Source organism: Lactuca saligna, chromosome 7, assembly GCF_052625555.1.
Source record: "Lactuca saligna cultivar CGN05327 chromosome 7, ASM5262555v1, whole genome shotgun sequence".
Lineage (NCBI taxonomy): Eukaryota > Viridiplantae > Streptophyta > Magnoliopsida > Asterales > Asteraceae > Lactuca > Lactuca saligna.
Genome location: NC_136423.1, coordinates 159,067,220 through 159,080,030, shown reverse-complemented (window position 1 = coordinate 159,080,030; position 12,811 = coordinate 159,067,220). Strand labels below are relative to the sequence as shown.

At 33.7% G+C, this 12,811-nt stretch overlaps 2 protein-coding genes across 3 annotated transcripts; one reads left to right on the top strand and one right to left on the bottom strand.

The window, feature by feature from the left end:
- Positions 1–720: 720 nt before the first annotated feature.
- LOC145005458 (beta-1,2-N-acetylglucosaminyltransferase II) lies at positions 721–2,790 on the top strand. The gene has a single exon (XM_078964545.1). It carries the CDS (start codon positions 1,329–1,331, stop codon positions 2,649–2,651), a length of 1,323 nt encoding a protein of 440 aa, XP_078820671.1. The 5' UTR covers positions 721–1,328; the 3' UTR covers positions 2,652–2,790.
- Positions 2,791–6,308: 3,518 nt separating this feature from the next.
- Positions 6,309–11,516, bottom strand: PHYC (phytochrome C). Of its 2 annotated transcripts, none has more exons than XM_078966472.1 (5): positions 11,161–11,516; positions 8,838–11,056; positions 7,860–8,676; positions 6,892–7,188; positions 6,309–6,820 (listed from the first exon to the last, which is right to left on the bottom strand). In XM_078966472.1, the coding sequence occupies exons 2-5, from the start codon at positions 10,945–10,947 to the stop codon at positions 6,583–6,585; spliced, it is 3,462 nt and encodes a 1,153-aa protein (XP_078822598.1). In that variant the 5' UTR covers positions 10,948–11,056; positions 11,161–11,516; the 3' UTR covers positions 6,309–6,582. The 2 variants fall into 2 exon arrangements, with proteins under 2 accessions (XP_078822598.1, XP_078822597.1); XM_078966471.1 differs by having other exon boundaries at positions 11,192–11,515.
- Positions 11,517–12,811: the final 1,295 nt, after the last annotated feature.

Below are 12,811 nucleotides of genomic sequence, written 5' to 3'. Positions count from 1 at the left end.
ACAGGGGTAATGTCGGAACAATTTTAGGGTTTCACGATAGGGGATTTGGTTGGTCCGATGAAAAGCGAAGCTCCTCTATCAAACAATGCTAAGGCGATGGTAGTGACGGCTGAAAACCCTAATCGTTGAAAGCTGGTGGTGGCGACATTTAGGTAGGGACAAATCCAATCGATTAGAAGGGTAGTGTTGATGGGGAAGTTTTATCGGGCGTGAGGAAGGAAAGATGGGGGTGAGGGTGGGATTGGATGTTTAGTGGTGACATGTTCTTTTTTGAGTGTGTGTGTGTGCATTTTTGTTGAGAGAGAGCGAAAGAGAAATGGTGGCTAGACCCCTTTTATTTTTTTAAGTTAAAAAAAAGATACAAATTAGAATTAATATATGTGTTTAAGCAATTAAAGAAAATTAAAAGTATAAGTTATAAGGGTAAATTCGTCTTTTTAAGTGTATATGGACCAAAAATAATAGAAAGATCCAATTTTAGACTAGTCGTGGACCAATATTTGGTTTTGGACAAAATATATATATATATATATATATATATATATATATATATATATATATATATATATATATATATATATATATATATATAAATTCTAACCACAAGAACCATTATTGCAAATTTGTAGACGTTATAACTTGTGAATGAGTTACGAATAAGAAATATTTTCTTAAATTAAAAAATATCCATTACACTAGCATTGACCGTTTACTTTGTATACAATACAATCAACATCGGCACATAATGACTTTGAATCTTGAGTCCCCCATCTAACCGGTTCTTGAAGTTTCCGAACATTTGATTACCATCTGCTCTTTTACAAGCTATCAATTTATCAATGCCTCATCCCTTTCTCCGGTTATTCCAAAGTTTTTGATTTTGTTTCTCTCAATAATTCTATTCCACTTAACTATTCTCTTTGCTTAATCTTTACTATTCTTCATTCCACTGTCGAGTATTCAACGACTCCGCCATTGACCTCCCTCCATCTTCCACGATTCTTGATCATACACCGGTTCGACCAATGATCTCCTACTATCATCATATTCTTTATTCAGATTCTGAGTAACACGCAAAACCCATTTCCCTGATCTCAAACTACGCGAATTTCAAGCATAAACCCTAGTTCATCCTTTCTGGGTTTTACGATTTGAGTAGCAGCAGTCGCCGGAGAACGTGATTTGAGGTTCTTAACGCTCACCCTTTTTCTCGTTAACTGTCTACTGTATCGGCCTACTTTCAATTTTCAATTTTGTTAGGTTAGAAACAGATGGGTTTCTTAGGTTACTGTTAGATCTCGTATCATGCCCGTTTACTGTTTGTGAAAATGTCTAGAAATTATATCGATAGAGCCATGGCTTCTTACAAGAAACCCCGTATAAGAGATGGAGCTGTTCGTCGCTTCCTTTTTGTAATATCCTTAACTATAACCGGGGTTCTTTTGCTATTCTTCCTCGTTGCGATGAATTATTCAAATAGTGGGTTATATCAAGAAAACACAGTTGAAATCGATGTTACTAGTGGAGTAATCTTTAACATCTCTGGTTCGATCGAGTCGATCAAGCTTCCCAAACATAATTATTTATCAAAAATGTTGGAGAAGAAGAACCAATTACCCCCAAGAAACATCGATTTGTATCCAAATCTAGCCAAAGATCGTATCATAATCGTTCTCTACGTTCACAATCGTCCCCAATATCTCAAATTAGTTGTCGACAGCCTTTCTCACGTGTCAGGCATCAATGAAACTTTATTAATCGTAAGCCACGATGGATACTTCGAAGAAATGAACAAGATTATCGAAGGTATCAAATTTTGTCAAGTCAAACAAGTCTTCGCTCCTTTTTCACCTCATATTTTCCCCAACTATTTCCCTGGTGTATCCCCTAATGATTGCAAAGAAAAAGACGACCCCATAGCCAAAAACTGTGAAGGAACTACTGATCAATACGGGAATCACAGGTCACCAAAGATCGTGTCTTTAAAACACCATTGGTGGTGGATGATGAACACCATATGGGATGGTCTTCAAGAGACGATCAATCATTCGGGTGATATTCTTTTCATAGAAGAAGATCATTTCATTTTCCCAAATGCTTATAGAAATTTGAAGATGCTTATAGATTTGAAATCCTCAAAATGTCCCGATTGTTATGCAGCGAATCTTGCTCCAAGTAATGTGAAGTCAAGAGGTGAAGGGTGGGATACTTTGATAGCAGAAAGAATGGGGAACATTGGGTACACATTTAATCGAACAGTTTGGAGGAAAATACATAGAAAAGCTAAAGAGTTTTGTCTTTTTGATGATTATAATTGGGATATAACAATGTGGGTGACTGTTTATCCTTCTTTTGGTGGTCCGGTTTACTCTATGCGTGGGCCCCGGGCGAGTGCGGTTCATTTTGGGAAATGTGGGTTGCATCAAGGTCAAGGGGAACAAGCTGCTTGTGTTGATAATGGTGTGGTGAATATTGAGGTTGAAGAGATTGATAAGGTGGTGAATGTTAAACAAGAGTGGAATGTTCATGTTTTTGGTAATCAAGAAGGGTATCAAGCTGGATTTAGAGGGTGGGGTGGGTGGGGGGATAAAAGAGATCATCAATTGTGTTTGGATTTTGCTAAAATGTATCATTTGAGGATCAAAAAGTAGTCTTGAATTTGTTGTCAAAGGTATGATTAATCAAATATTTTGTTGTATGAAGGTAAAATTATTAGGTATTTTTTGTGGTTTGTATTATGACATACGTGTTATTTTCGTTTCTTGAAATGGAATAAGGTTTTGTTTACTATCTTGTACTTATCAAAGTCTTGATCTTTTTGAGTGATAAATTATAAAAAGATATAGGGATATTAACCAAAGTAATTATTAGGAATGAGATTGTTAACAAAAAAACAAAACTGCAAAAATGGTTCTGTGGTATGTATTATGTTCAAACCTTGACTTTTTTTGACTTTAGCAAATTGAAATGATTGTAATATTCTTTGGCTATTTATTTTTTTATTTTTTTAATCTAATGCTTATTTATTTATTTAAACAATACAGAAAAATAAGTGCCCCAATGGTATTATAGTCATTTCAGTTTACATAAATAAATATTAGATTAAAAAAATAAAAGAAAAATAAAAAATAAATACCCCAATGGTATTATAGTCATTTCAGTTTACTTTACTGAACGATCAAATCCGCAACTAAACTAGATCAAAATGACCACGAAGCAAAAAAAAAAAAAAAAAAAAAGTCAATGTTTGAACTAAACCTTATAAAAAATACATACCATGGGGATCATTTTTGCAATTTTATCCAACAAAAGTGACCTAAGTTTTCTATCTTTCATGATAATGACCATTTTGTTCGGGTTATTCTGCATCGATAGACGATAATGGTTTGGAATGGGTTATACAATAGACCCTGAGAGTCCCATTGAAATTGGGAAAGATGACATTCATGCGTCCATACTCCATAGTGAGGAGAGCAAATGTGTCACAAAGATGACATCTAAAATGTGATTGGCACATGTAGAAAAGACGAACAAAAAATGAAAGCATATGAAATCTAAGTTATAACATGATCTAATCAATCTTTTGAGCATATTGATCTAAGACTGCATAATTAGTCAAAACAAAAAAGACGAAGTCTATATGAGCCGTGTAAACCAAGATTCTAAAAAACATGTCATGGTTTTTAAGTTTGTATTTGACATGACATCTAAACAAAATGTCGTCTTAAGTCATATATGTATATAAAAATGAATTATATATATATATATATATATATATATATATATATATATATATATATATATATATATATTAAGTCACGTTTTACAAACGATATAACTTGCTACGACTCGTAAAAACTTGAGTCTTGACATTGTCGTAAAACCACGCTTAACGTTATTTAAAATCATGGTAAAAACAATCAATGGGAAAGTCAAGATTCCATCATAAGGTCAAGAAAAAATTATTAACAATATGTGGTAACATACAACACATAGGAGAGGGCCATGGTACCCATCAACTCTAATGTGTAGTTTCCATTTAAAAACAATCAATGTGTATTTTTTTCATCTGCACAAAAAATATTTCAAATAATTCTCTTGACTCATGTCTAAAATGGTTACTTCGAAGTGTACTATTATCGTTTTTTAATTAAACATCAGAAAATTTCAAGTCTTTTTATCATATCTATTTCTTTAAAGTTTTGTCACGTTTGAGTAACAAACGAAAGATTTACTCAAAATTCCAAAATTATACATTGGATTTTAGATTTCTTTTTTGAATTTCTAAAATAGTTTTTTTTTATTTTTATTTTTTATTATTTTTTTTTTATGGAACTTGAAACAGTCCGAATTGTAGACAAAATCCCCAAATTACATATGCCGACGCATTATTAACCTTATTGTAGATGCGCATGTTATGTTCAAGTTAGGTTTTTGTTTCTTGGACCGATAAAATCTCATATAGACATTTTTTTGGATTTCCATATTTTTCAAATAAGGATGAAAATTATGGTTATTTTGAGAGGTATGATGAATAACAGTTGGTACATGTGAAAAATTTGAAATGTAAAATCAGTTCAGTAGAGTAGCGTCCAAGTGATGTTGTATTGCACAAATGAATTGAAGTAAACAATTGTAACATTTTTTTTAAAATTATTATTATTATTATTATTATTATTATTATTATTATTATTATTATGAACCTGATTTTTGTGTGTATCTTTCATTAGTTTCATTCTAATGGTTATTCTCATATATATATATATATATATATATATATATATATATATATATATATATATATATATATATATATATATATATATATATATATATATATATATATATATATAGGTTCATTTGAGACCATTCTAATTTTGTGAGACCGTGAGACCAAATCTAAAAATAATTTTAAAATGCAAAATAAATGGAAAAATCCAAAAATTCTTTTTTTAAATATTATTTTCGGAACTTGAATTAACTAAAAAAAATATAAAAAAAAAAAAAAAAAAAAAAATTCCGTTTTTTTTTTTTTTTTTTGAAAAAATACGTGAAATATTCTAAATAGAATATTACACTGACATATTCTAAAAAATAATTTTAAAATGCAAAATAAATGGAAAAATCTAAAAATTCTTTTTTTAAATATTATTTTCGGAACTTGAATTAACTAAAAAAAATAAAAATAAAAAAAATAAAAAATAAAAAAAATTATATTTTTTTTGAAAAATACGTGAAATATTGTAAATAGAATATTACACTGTAGATATTCTAAAAATAATTTTAAAATGCAAAATAAATGGAAAAATCAAAAAATTCTTTTTTTAAATATTATTTTCGGAACATGAATTAACTAAAAAAAATAAAAAATCAAAATAAAAAAATCAAAAAAAATCAAAAAATGCGTCTCACGGTCTCACAAAATATAGGTGGTCTCAAATGAACCTAACTCTCTCTCTCTCTCTCTCTATATATATATATATATATATATATATATATATATATATATATATATATATATATATATATATATATATATATATACACACACACACACACATTAAAGTTTAAACTAACATGGTTCACCATCTCCTCTCTGAATTCATACTTTATCTCAATCGAAATCTTTGAGCGAATCTGAAACCTTGTTTCGGGATGTGGTGATCACCACATCTCGGATTTTCTATAAATAAAAAATAGCACATAAACATGTGAGTATCTATTGGATAATGGTTTAGTAAAGACCCATTTTGTACCAAATGGTCAAATTTTTAAACAGCAAAATATTGATTATTTTTTATAATTCATAAAAATCATGTGACCATTTTTGTCATTTCCATTCAACCCGTTTCAATGGTAGTATCATTCAATCCAAATCCATGTCACTATCCCCACCGCCATTTAGTTCAATGTTCATTCAATCCAAATCTATGTCACTATCCCCGCAGTTCTTTAAACCAACGTTCAAAGTCAACTCATCTTTTTCTCTCGTCCATCCACTAAGCATTGTGGTGCTCTTAGTTAATTACAAGTAACAATCAACATTCTCTCACTTACCCAATCCTACCAATTTAAAATTTCATTTTCATCTTCATCAATCATCTTATTCTTAACTACTACCATTTAACAATCTAAAACTCACTAATCACTAACTAAATAAATAACCAAGTATTCACTAATCACTAAATAAATAAATAACTAAGTATTGACGAAGAAAAATAGATTTAGGAAATTATAAAAATTAAAAATTCCTCATGTACTGGCTTTGGCTTTATCATCGAAGTGTGTTCTCACGTTCTGACTTGTGATACAGCTAACAGATTCATTTCAGATATTAACGACTGAGATTGAAGCGATGATCCAGGTAATCATCATGTACAAAAACAAAATTATAAAGAATGGATTACAAGACTATAGTACATCATCATAAACATCATTCAAAATCTCTTGATACAAACAAATTCGTCAAATTTGAAGCTCCTCAAGGTTTTGTATGCAACTCTTCATCATCATCATCCCTTTTTCCTGTACAAAAACGAAGCAGATTACACAAACTCCACCAATCAAACTTTCCCATTTTGGTTATAGGACTCTTTTTGATCGTTTGTTGTCAGATGTCAATGAGGGTGCTATTGGAAGCTCAATCATAACTATGAAGGAAGCTTTCTCAGCCTCCCTAAGATACTGCACAGTTCCATTCATGATCTTAACAAGCTTTTGGCTAATGTAAAGTCCAAGCCCTTCTCTTGAGACACTTCGGTTATGGAGAAACATATCCTGGACCAACTTCTCTGGGATCCCCGGTGCTGGATGGGTAATTCTGTAATTTCACAAACACTCTTTGTGTTAACAGATTGTGAATAATTTAAGATAATTTAACAGATTAATCACCTGAATTCAAGATGGGCGACTTGAATCTTGGCTCCTATGTGTTCCATCTTGTGAGTTACACAAAACACAACCGAAGATCCTTCAAATGTAGGAGTGAAGTTGACAGCATTTGACAAGAAATCTGCAAGAACTTGTTGAAGCCTCAAATTATCACCAAATACAGACAAAGACAACACTTGATCGGGTGCATCATAAACCACCTCCACCTTCCTCTCTCGGCTCAAACTCGTGATTTGATTCAAAACCACTTCTAAAGACTCACCAAGTTTAAACTCCGCACATTTCATCTCCATATAACTGAAAACACATCACAAAAACCCATTGAAGATCATTCACAAATTGACCCATAAAAGACAAAAAGGTACAAAAAAGGTATATATTATTATAGTATATACCACCCCACCAACTAATCCACATTGAGGTGACAACTGTCTGTTAGGTGGCTCTTGTACCAACCACCTAACAGGCTGTTGTCACCTAATGTCCAAAGGGCAATGCGACAACTGTCTATTAGGTGGCTCTTGTACCTACTACCTAACAGGCTGTTGTCACCTGATATCCAAAGGACAAGGTGACAACTATCTATTAGGTGGCTCGGCTCTTGTACCAACCACCTAACAAACTGTAGTCACCTGATGTCAAAAGGACAAGGAGGCTCTTGTACCAACCACCTAACAGGCTGTTGTCACCTGATGTTGAAAGGACAAGGTGACAACTGTGCTTAGGTGGTTCTTGTACCAACCACCTAAGACACTGTTGTCACCTGATATCCAAAGGATAAGGTGACAACTATCTGTTAGGTGGTTCTTGTACCAACCACCTAACAGGCTATTGTCACCTAATGTTTTAGGAACAAAATGGTGTGGGCTAGCTCAGGATTTGCTTTGCTGTAAGAATAACCCTTTTGCAGAAAATTGTTTGAAAACATAAAGAAATATAACCGTAAAATAAAATTTTAAAAAGCATACCATTCTTCAATGCTTTCGATATCCGCATCATTGACTATTTGTGCTAATTGTTCTCTACACAAATGGCTCTTACGCAAAATATGTCTTTGCTCTCTACCCAGCTCCGAAGATTCCATCAAATCCTCAATACATTTGATCCCATTTAAACTGCTCTTGAGTTCATGGCGCAAGTAGGTCACCTTTGTAAGACTATTCAAAGCAGCTTGTGTGGACCTTCGTTGCACCATCATGGCATGTTGAAGCTCGGGGCTTGTTACATGTAAAAACCCCAAAACCCCCGTAATTTTTCCATCTTTATCAACCCTTTTGTTAGCCGAAAGTAACGCTTCAACATACTTACCCTTTTGATCAAAAAAACCGAACATCAATTTATCCGCATCCAACCCCGAAATCACCTCATTTAGCAGTATTCTAAGTCGGGTCAAAGAATCTTCGCCTTTGACCCGACAACCGAAATTACCAATGGTGAAAACTTCACCAATAAGCATACGATTGTATGCTTCTTCCCTCCGTAACCCCGTAATTTTTTGCATTGCTTCATTCCATTCCGAGCATTTACCATATTCATCCATCATAAAAATTGGTGGAATAAGTGGACTCGGGCTACGGATAATACTAGAATAATCACCTTTCATTTTTGTGTATTTATCCGTGATTAACTTTTGAGCCGTTAAATCTTGTCCCACAAAGCATACCGCCACTATCGCTTCATTCAAATCGCGGCTACAACACGTGTTTGTAACGAGGGTAATATGGTCATTTTTTTCATGACTACCGAAACATTTTAGCTTGATTTCAAGATTTTTCTCCTCGATGCCTACAATCAAATACCATAAATGCCCATTAACTATTGAGAAATAAGTACTTAGATTTGGTTTAATGACAAACATTACTTTTTGAATTATTTAGAAAAGCTATGTAAGTACTAATCTTAATTAAAGAAACAAATTACTAAAAAATAGGAACAAAGAAGGTTACCTTGTAAGGCGGATGAAAGCATGGCTTTGACTTTATCAATCGAATCGCTGACAACCAAGTTGACCAATGGGACACCAACTACTTTGTCCAATGGCAATCCGGTAATTTCACCTATTTTATCATTCCACCCGCTAATATTTCCATACCCATCAACCGAAAATATAGGAACCGAAGCGGTTTCAATCAACCTAACCATTTCATTAGTCACAACACGCAGTTCATCAACCCTTTGTATGCTCGATCCAACGGTTGGAACACTCACAATCTTCTTATCATTATCATCATCATCATCATCACCACCACCCTTGTCCTCATCATCTTGTAAAGATCCTCTCAAAATCAATTGTAAAGAATGAATAGCATCCATTTCCACATCTTCCCATGGTGAACTCCTATTCTTGACAACTTCCAAAAACGCCTTGAATGATGACCTCGGATGCATTTTTCTTCCATCATCTTTATCATCCGGATAATGTTTTGCACCTCCCCATTTCACTTCTTTTGCAGTGTGGGATCGAAACCAAAAAAGAAAATCTTTTGAAGTGATCTTGATAGCAGCCATTCCACAAACCGCTTTTCCTAAAACTAAAGCATTCGGGTATCCAGCATCCATGAGACTATCTGTACTTAACCCTGTCCCCCCTTCATGTTCTTGAAGAAGCCAATGTGCTATATCTTTAATTTGTGATTCTTTAGGGGTGATTCCAAGAAGCCAAAACTTGTTTTTGTAGTAAAGAGCAGCACCATCACATGTAACAAGATCCATGACATTAGGCGATTGTGTCATGATTCCAATTGGTGCTTCTCTTAGAAGCATGTCACAAAGTACAGTTTGTGTCTTCAAGATGTGTTTTTCTTGTAATTGAGCAGCTAATTCGACTTCTTTGTTTATTTGTACACCGAAAACTTGAATCAAAAACTCACACGCGTACCTCAAAGGGAATGGGACAAATCGAGCAGTTGAATGATGACAAACAACTAAACCCCATAATCTTTTTCCCTTTTCTTCTTTTTGCTGATTTATCCCACTTTCGGATTCGTTTTCATCATCTTCTTCATCATCATAATCACCATCACTAATGGTGACAGACATCACAAGAGAAGCAATCGACCCCATGTTTGCCATGTATTGTGAATGACATCCATGAGGAGCTCTCAAAGCAGACCCTGAAAGACTCAAAGGCTGAGGTAAATTCTTGGTTTGAACCACCTTCACAGATTGAGCTAAACAATCACAAATCATTCTAACTTTGTTTTTCATAAAAAGAAATCTTGAAGCTTGAGGGATATCAGTAGCAGGGTAATGCAACCCAAGATAAGGTTCAAGATCAGGCTTTCGACACTCTGCAATAACTTCACCATGTTCATCTTCATGAAATTTGTAAACCATAACCCGGTCATACCCAGTCAACTCACTCACTTCACGAACCAAAACATCACACATTCGGGATATATTCCCACTCTGTAAAGATTGTAATCTTGAAATCGCTTTAGCTGCAAGCTTATAAGACTTTAAAGCTCCAGCAGCTGTTACAGGGACATCAGCGGGATTCACAGGCTCCAAATCTATGATCAATCCCACATCGTTTCTATGTAAAATTGCATAAAACGGCTTACCTGAACTCCTGCAATGAACTAATATAGGATTGAGAAGATTAATTTCTGGAAAGTTGGCTGCTTTTTGAAGAGCGGATGCGCTTGAAGATCTAAAGAGGGTACGGACATCTGTTCCAAAAGTTAAAGCTTCTTGTTGTTCGATGTTTGGAACTGCATGTGGAGCTAAATCCAACATCTCGAGGGCGTTTTCACTGTAGGCTAACACGCTTAAGGTTTGTTCATCGACTGCAATCACGCATCCGAAAGGCTGAATTTGACTTCCTCTTTGCATTTTCTGAAGGTAAGCTGATACAGTCGATGAAGGGACATTGCTGGTTGAAGTTGATGCATTGACGTCAACGGAAGTTGAGTAGTCAAACAGTCTTTCGGATTCATCGAAGTCGCCATGAAGCTTTGCGTCAATTGGGGTTTGCGAAACCACACGAGCATCGCGTTTCAATCGTGAAGAACTGCTCCTCGAACAATGGGTTCTGCTAGTCGATCTAGATGACATTTTTCACAATTCTTTTCTTTCAATTTCCCTCTTTATGCGAACTCTAGAGAATCAAGATCCTTGAATCAATCAACCCATGGGAATTACAACAAAGTTTCAACCTTTCAACCTAATAATTCAAGAACATAAACCCCAAAAAGAGTCAAAAAGATTAAAATTCCATTTGGTATCAAACAGTATATATCAAATTCATAAGGCAAAAAGGTGGGATACCCAGAAAAAATCAAGAAAAAGAACAGCTCACCGCAGATTTCGATTCTCTTCTAGAGAAAGGCAGCATCTTTAAGCAGAATACAAGATAAGGGTCAATAAAGAACTATATTCCCTCTTTGCCAAAACAAAAGAAAAATTCTAGTTGATTATTTCTTTATCTCCTCCATAAACACCTCTTCAAAACCCATAATCTTCAGAGACACAATACTTAAGTATCAGCAGGAAAAAGCCAAATTAGAAGATAAAAGACTCATGAAAATGAAATTCCTAACTTTTATGATATTGATTAGGGCCCGATTTATTATAGAAAGAGTGATGGGACCATGAAGTGATTATTGCCCCACCACAATTTGCAGCGTTCGGGATCAGCTACATGTGAATTTAAGACCGACCTTCTTAGTTTAACATTATTTTCTTTTTCCTTTTTTTGGAGATTTGGCGAAATTCGAAGCTGGTAGGGTGGTGGATTTTTGGTGCAATCCATAAAGAAAAGATCTTTGATATTTATTTTTATGTGTCTTCTATAATTGAATATATTCTTTTTCTTCTGTAAATCATTCATATAATTGGATATATTCTGAGGCATTCTAAGTTGAGCATGGGAACTACATTAAAAACTTCTCTTTCTATCAAAATATAACGAAGATAAGAGAAATGATTGGTTGGGTGGTGGATTTTTGGTGCAATCCATAAAGAAAAGATCTTTGATATTTATTTTTATTTTTCTTCTATAAATCATTCATATTATTGAGTAGATTTTTTTCTTCTGTAAATCATTCTGTAAACCATGGGAACTACATTAAAAATTTCTCTTTCTATCAAAATATAATGAAGATAAGAGAAGTGATGGAGACTTGAGTCTTGAGTAAGGTTTATGGCCTCATATTTTCTATTGACAATTTTAAGTGAATTTTGAATTTTGACTTTTTAATATCATATTTCTAAGTCAAAGATAACTATAACATTTAAAAAAAAAAAAAAAAAAAAAAAAAAAAAAAAAAAAAAAAAAAACATCTTTAATGATAAATAATTAAAATATATATTATAACTTAAAGTTATTACTTCTATCATTTTATTAATTGTATCTCTAACTAAATTATATCTTTACTTGTTAACATCTATAATGATTTTTTATAAGTTTAACTAATTGATCATCATCTATCTAAAATATTTCAAAAAACTCTTTCATTTAATTAAGTGTTTTTAAACATATTATATTTTAATAAATATGATTTGTATTAAACTTTATTATGATTTGTAATATATAAACGTTTATAACATTTAATAGAAATAAACACGATAGCGTGCCCCCTAGGCACGCCAGGTATACCAGATGGATGAATCACACAGCCAAGCCTGCTAGCCACCTTTGCTAGCCAACACTTAATTTGGCATGGATTAAGTGACCTTTCACCGACCGAGATCCGGCCCGGAACCCAAGCGAGAAAATCTGTAGGCAACAAACAATCACCTGCTAACTTCAGTACAGGTGCACGCACCACTTCCATGGCTAAGCCAATCACAACTTAGGTAGGGGACAAAGGTACAAAGCGTGTCTGCCCCGATCGGGATCTGACACCTCTGTCCCCAGGAGCGGGATCCATGCCCGGATCCTCACTGTAAAAGGCCTCATGCCTTCAACAGTAAGGGC

Excerpts from the sequence above, each read along its gene's own strand:
- LOC145005458 (XM_078964545.1), top strand. The coding sequence starts at position 1,329 with ATGTCTAGAAATTATATCGATAGAGCCATGGCTTCTTACAAGAAACCC.
- PHYC (XM_078966472.1), bottom strand. The coding sequence starts at position 10,947 with ATGTCATCTAGATCGACTAGCAGAACCCATTGTTCGAGGAGCAGTTCT. Across the intron at positions 8,677-8,837 it reads GCTTTCATCCGCCTTACAAG|GCATCGAGGAGAAAAATCTT; the intron begins GTAACCTTCTTT and ends ATTTGATTGTAG. Across the intron at positions 6,821-6,891 it reads GTCGCCCATCTTGAATTCAG|AATTACCCATCCAGCACCGG; the intron begins GTGATTAATCTG and ends GTGAAATTACAG.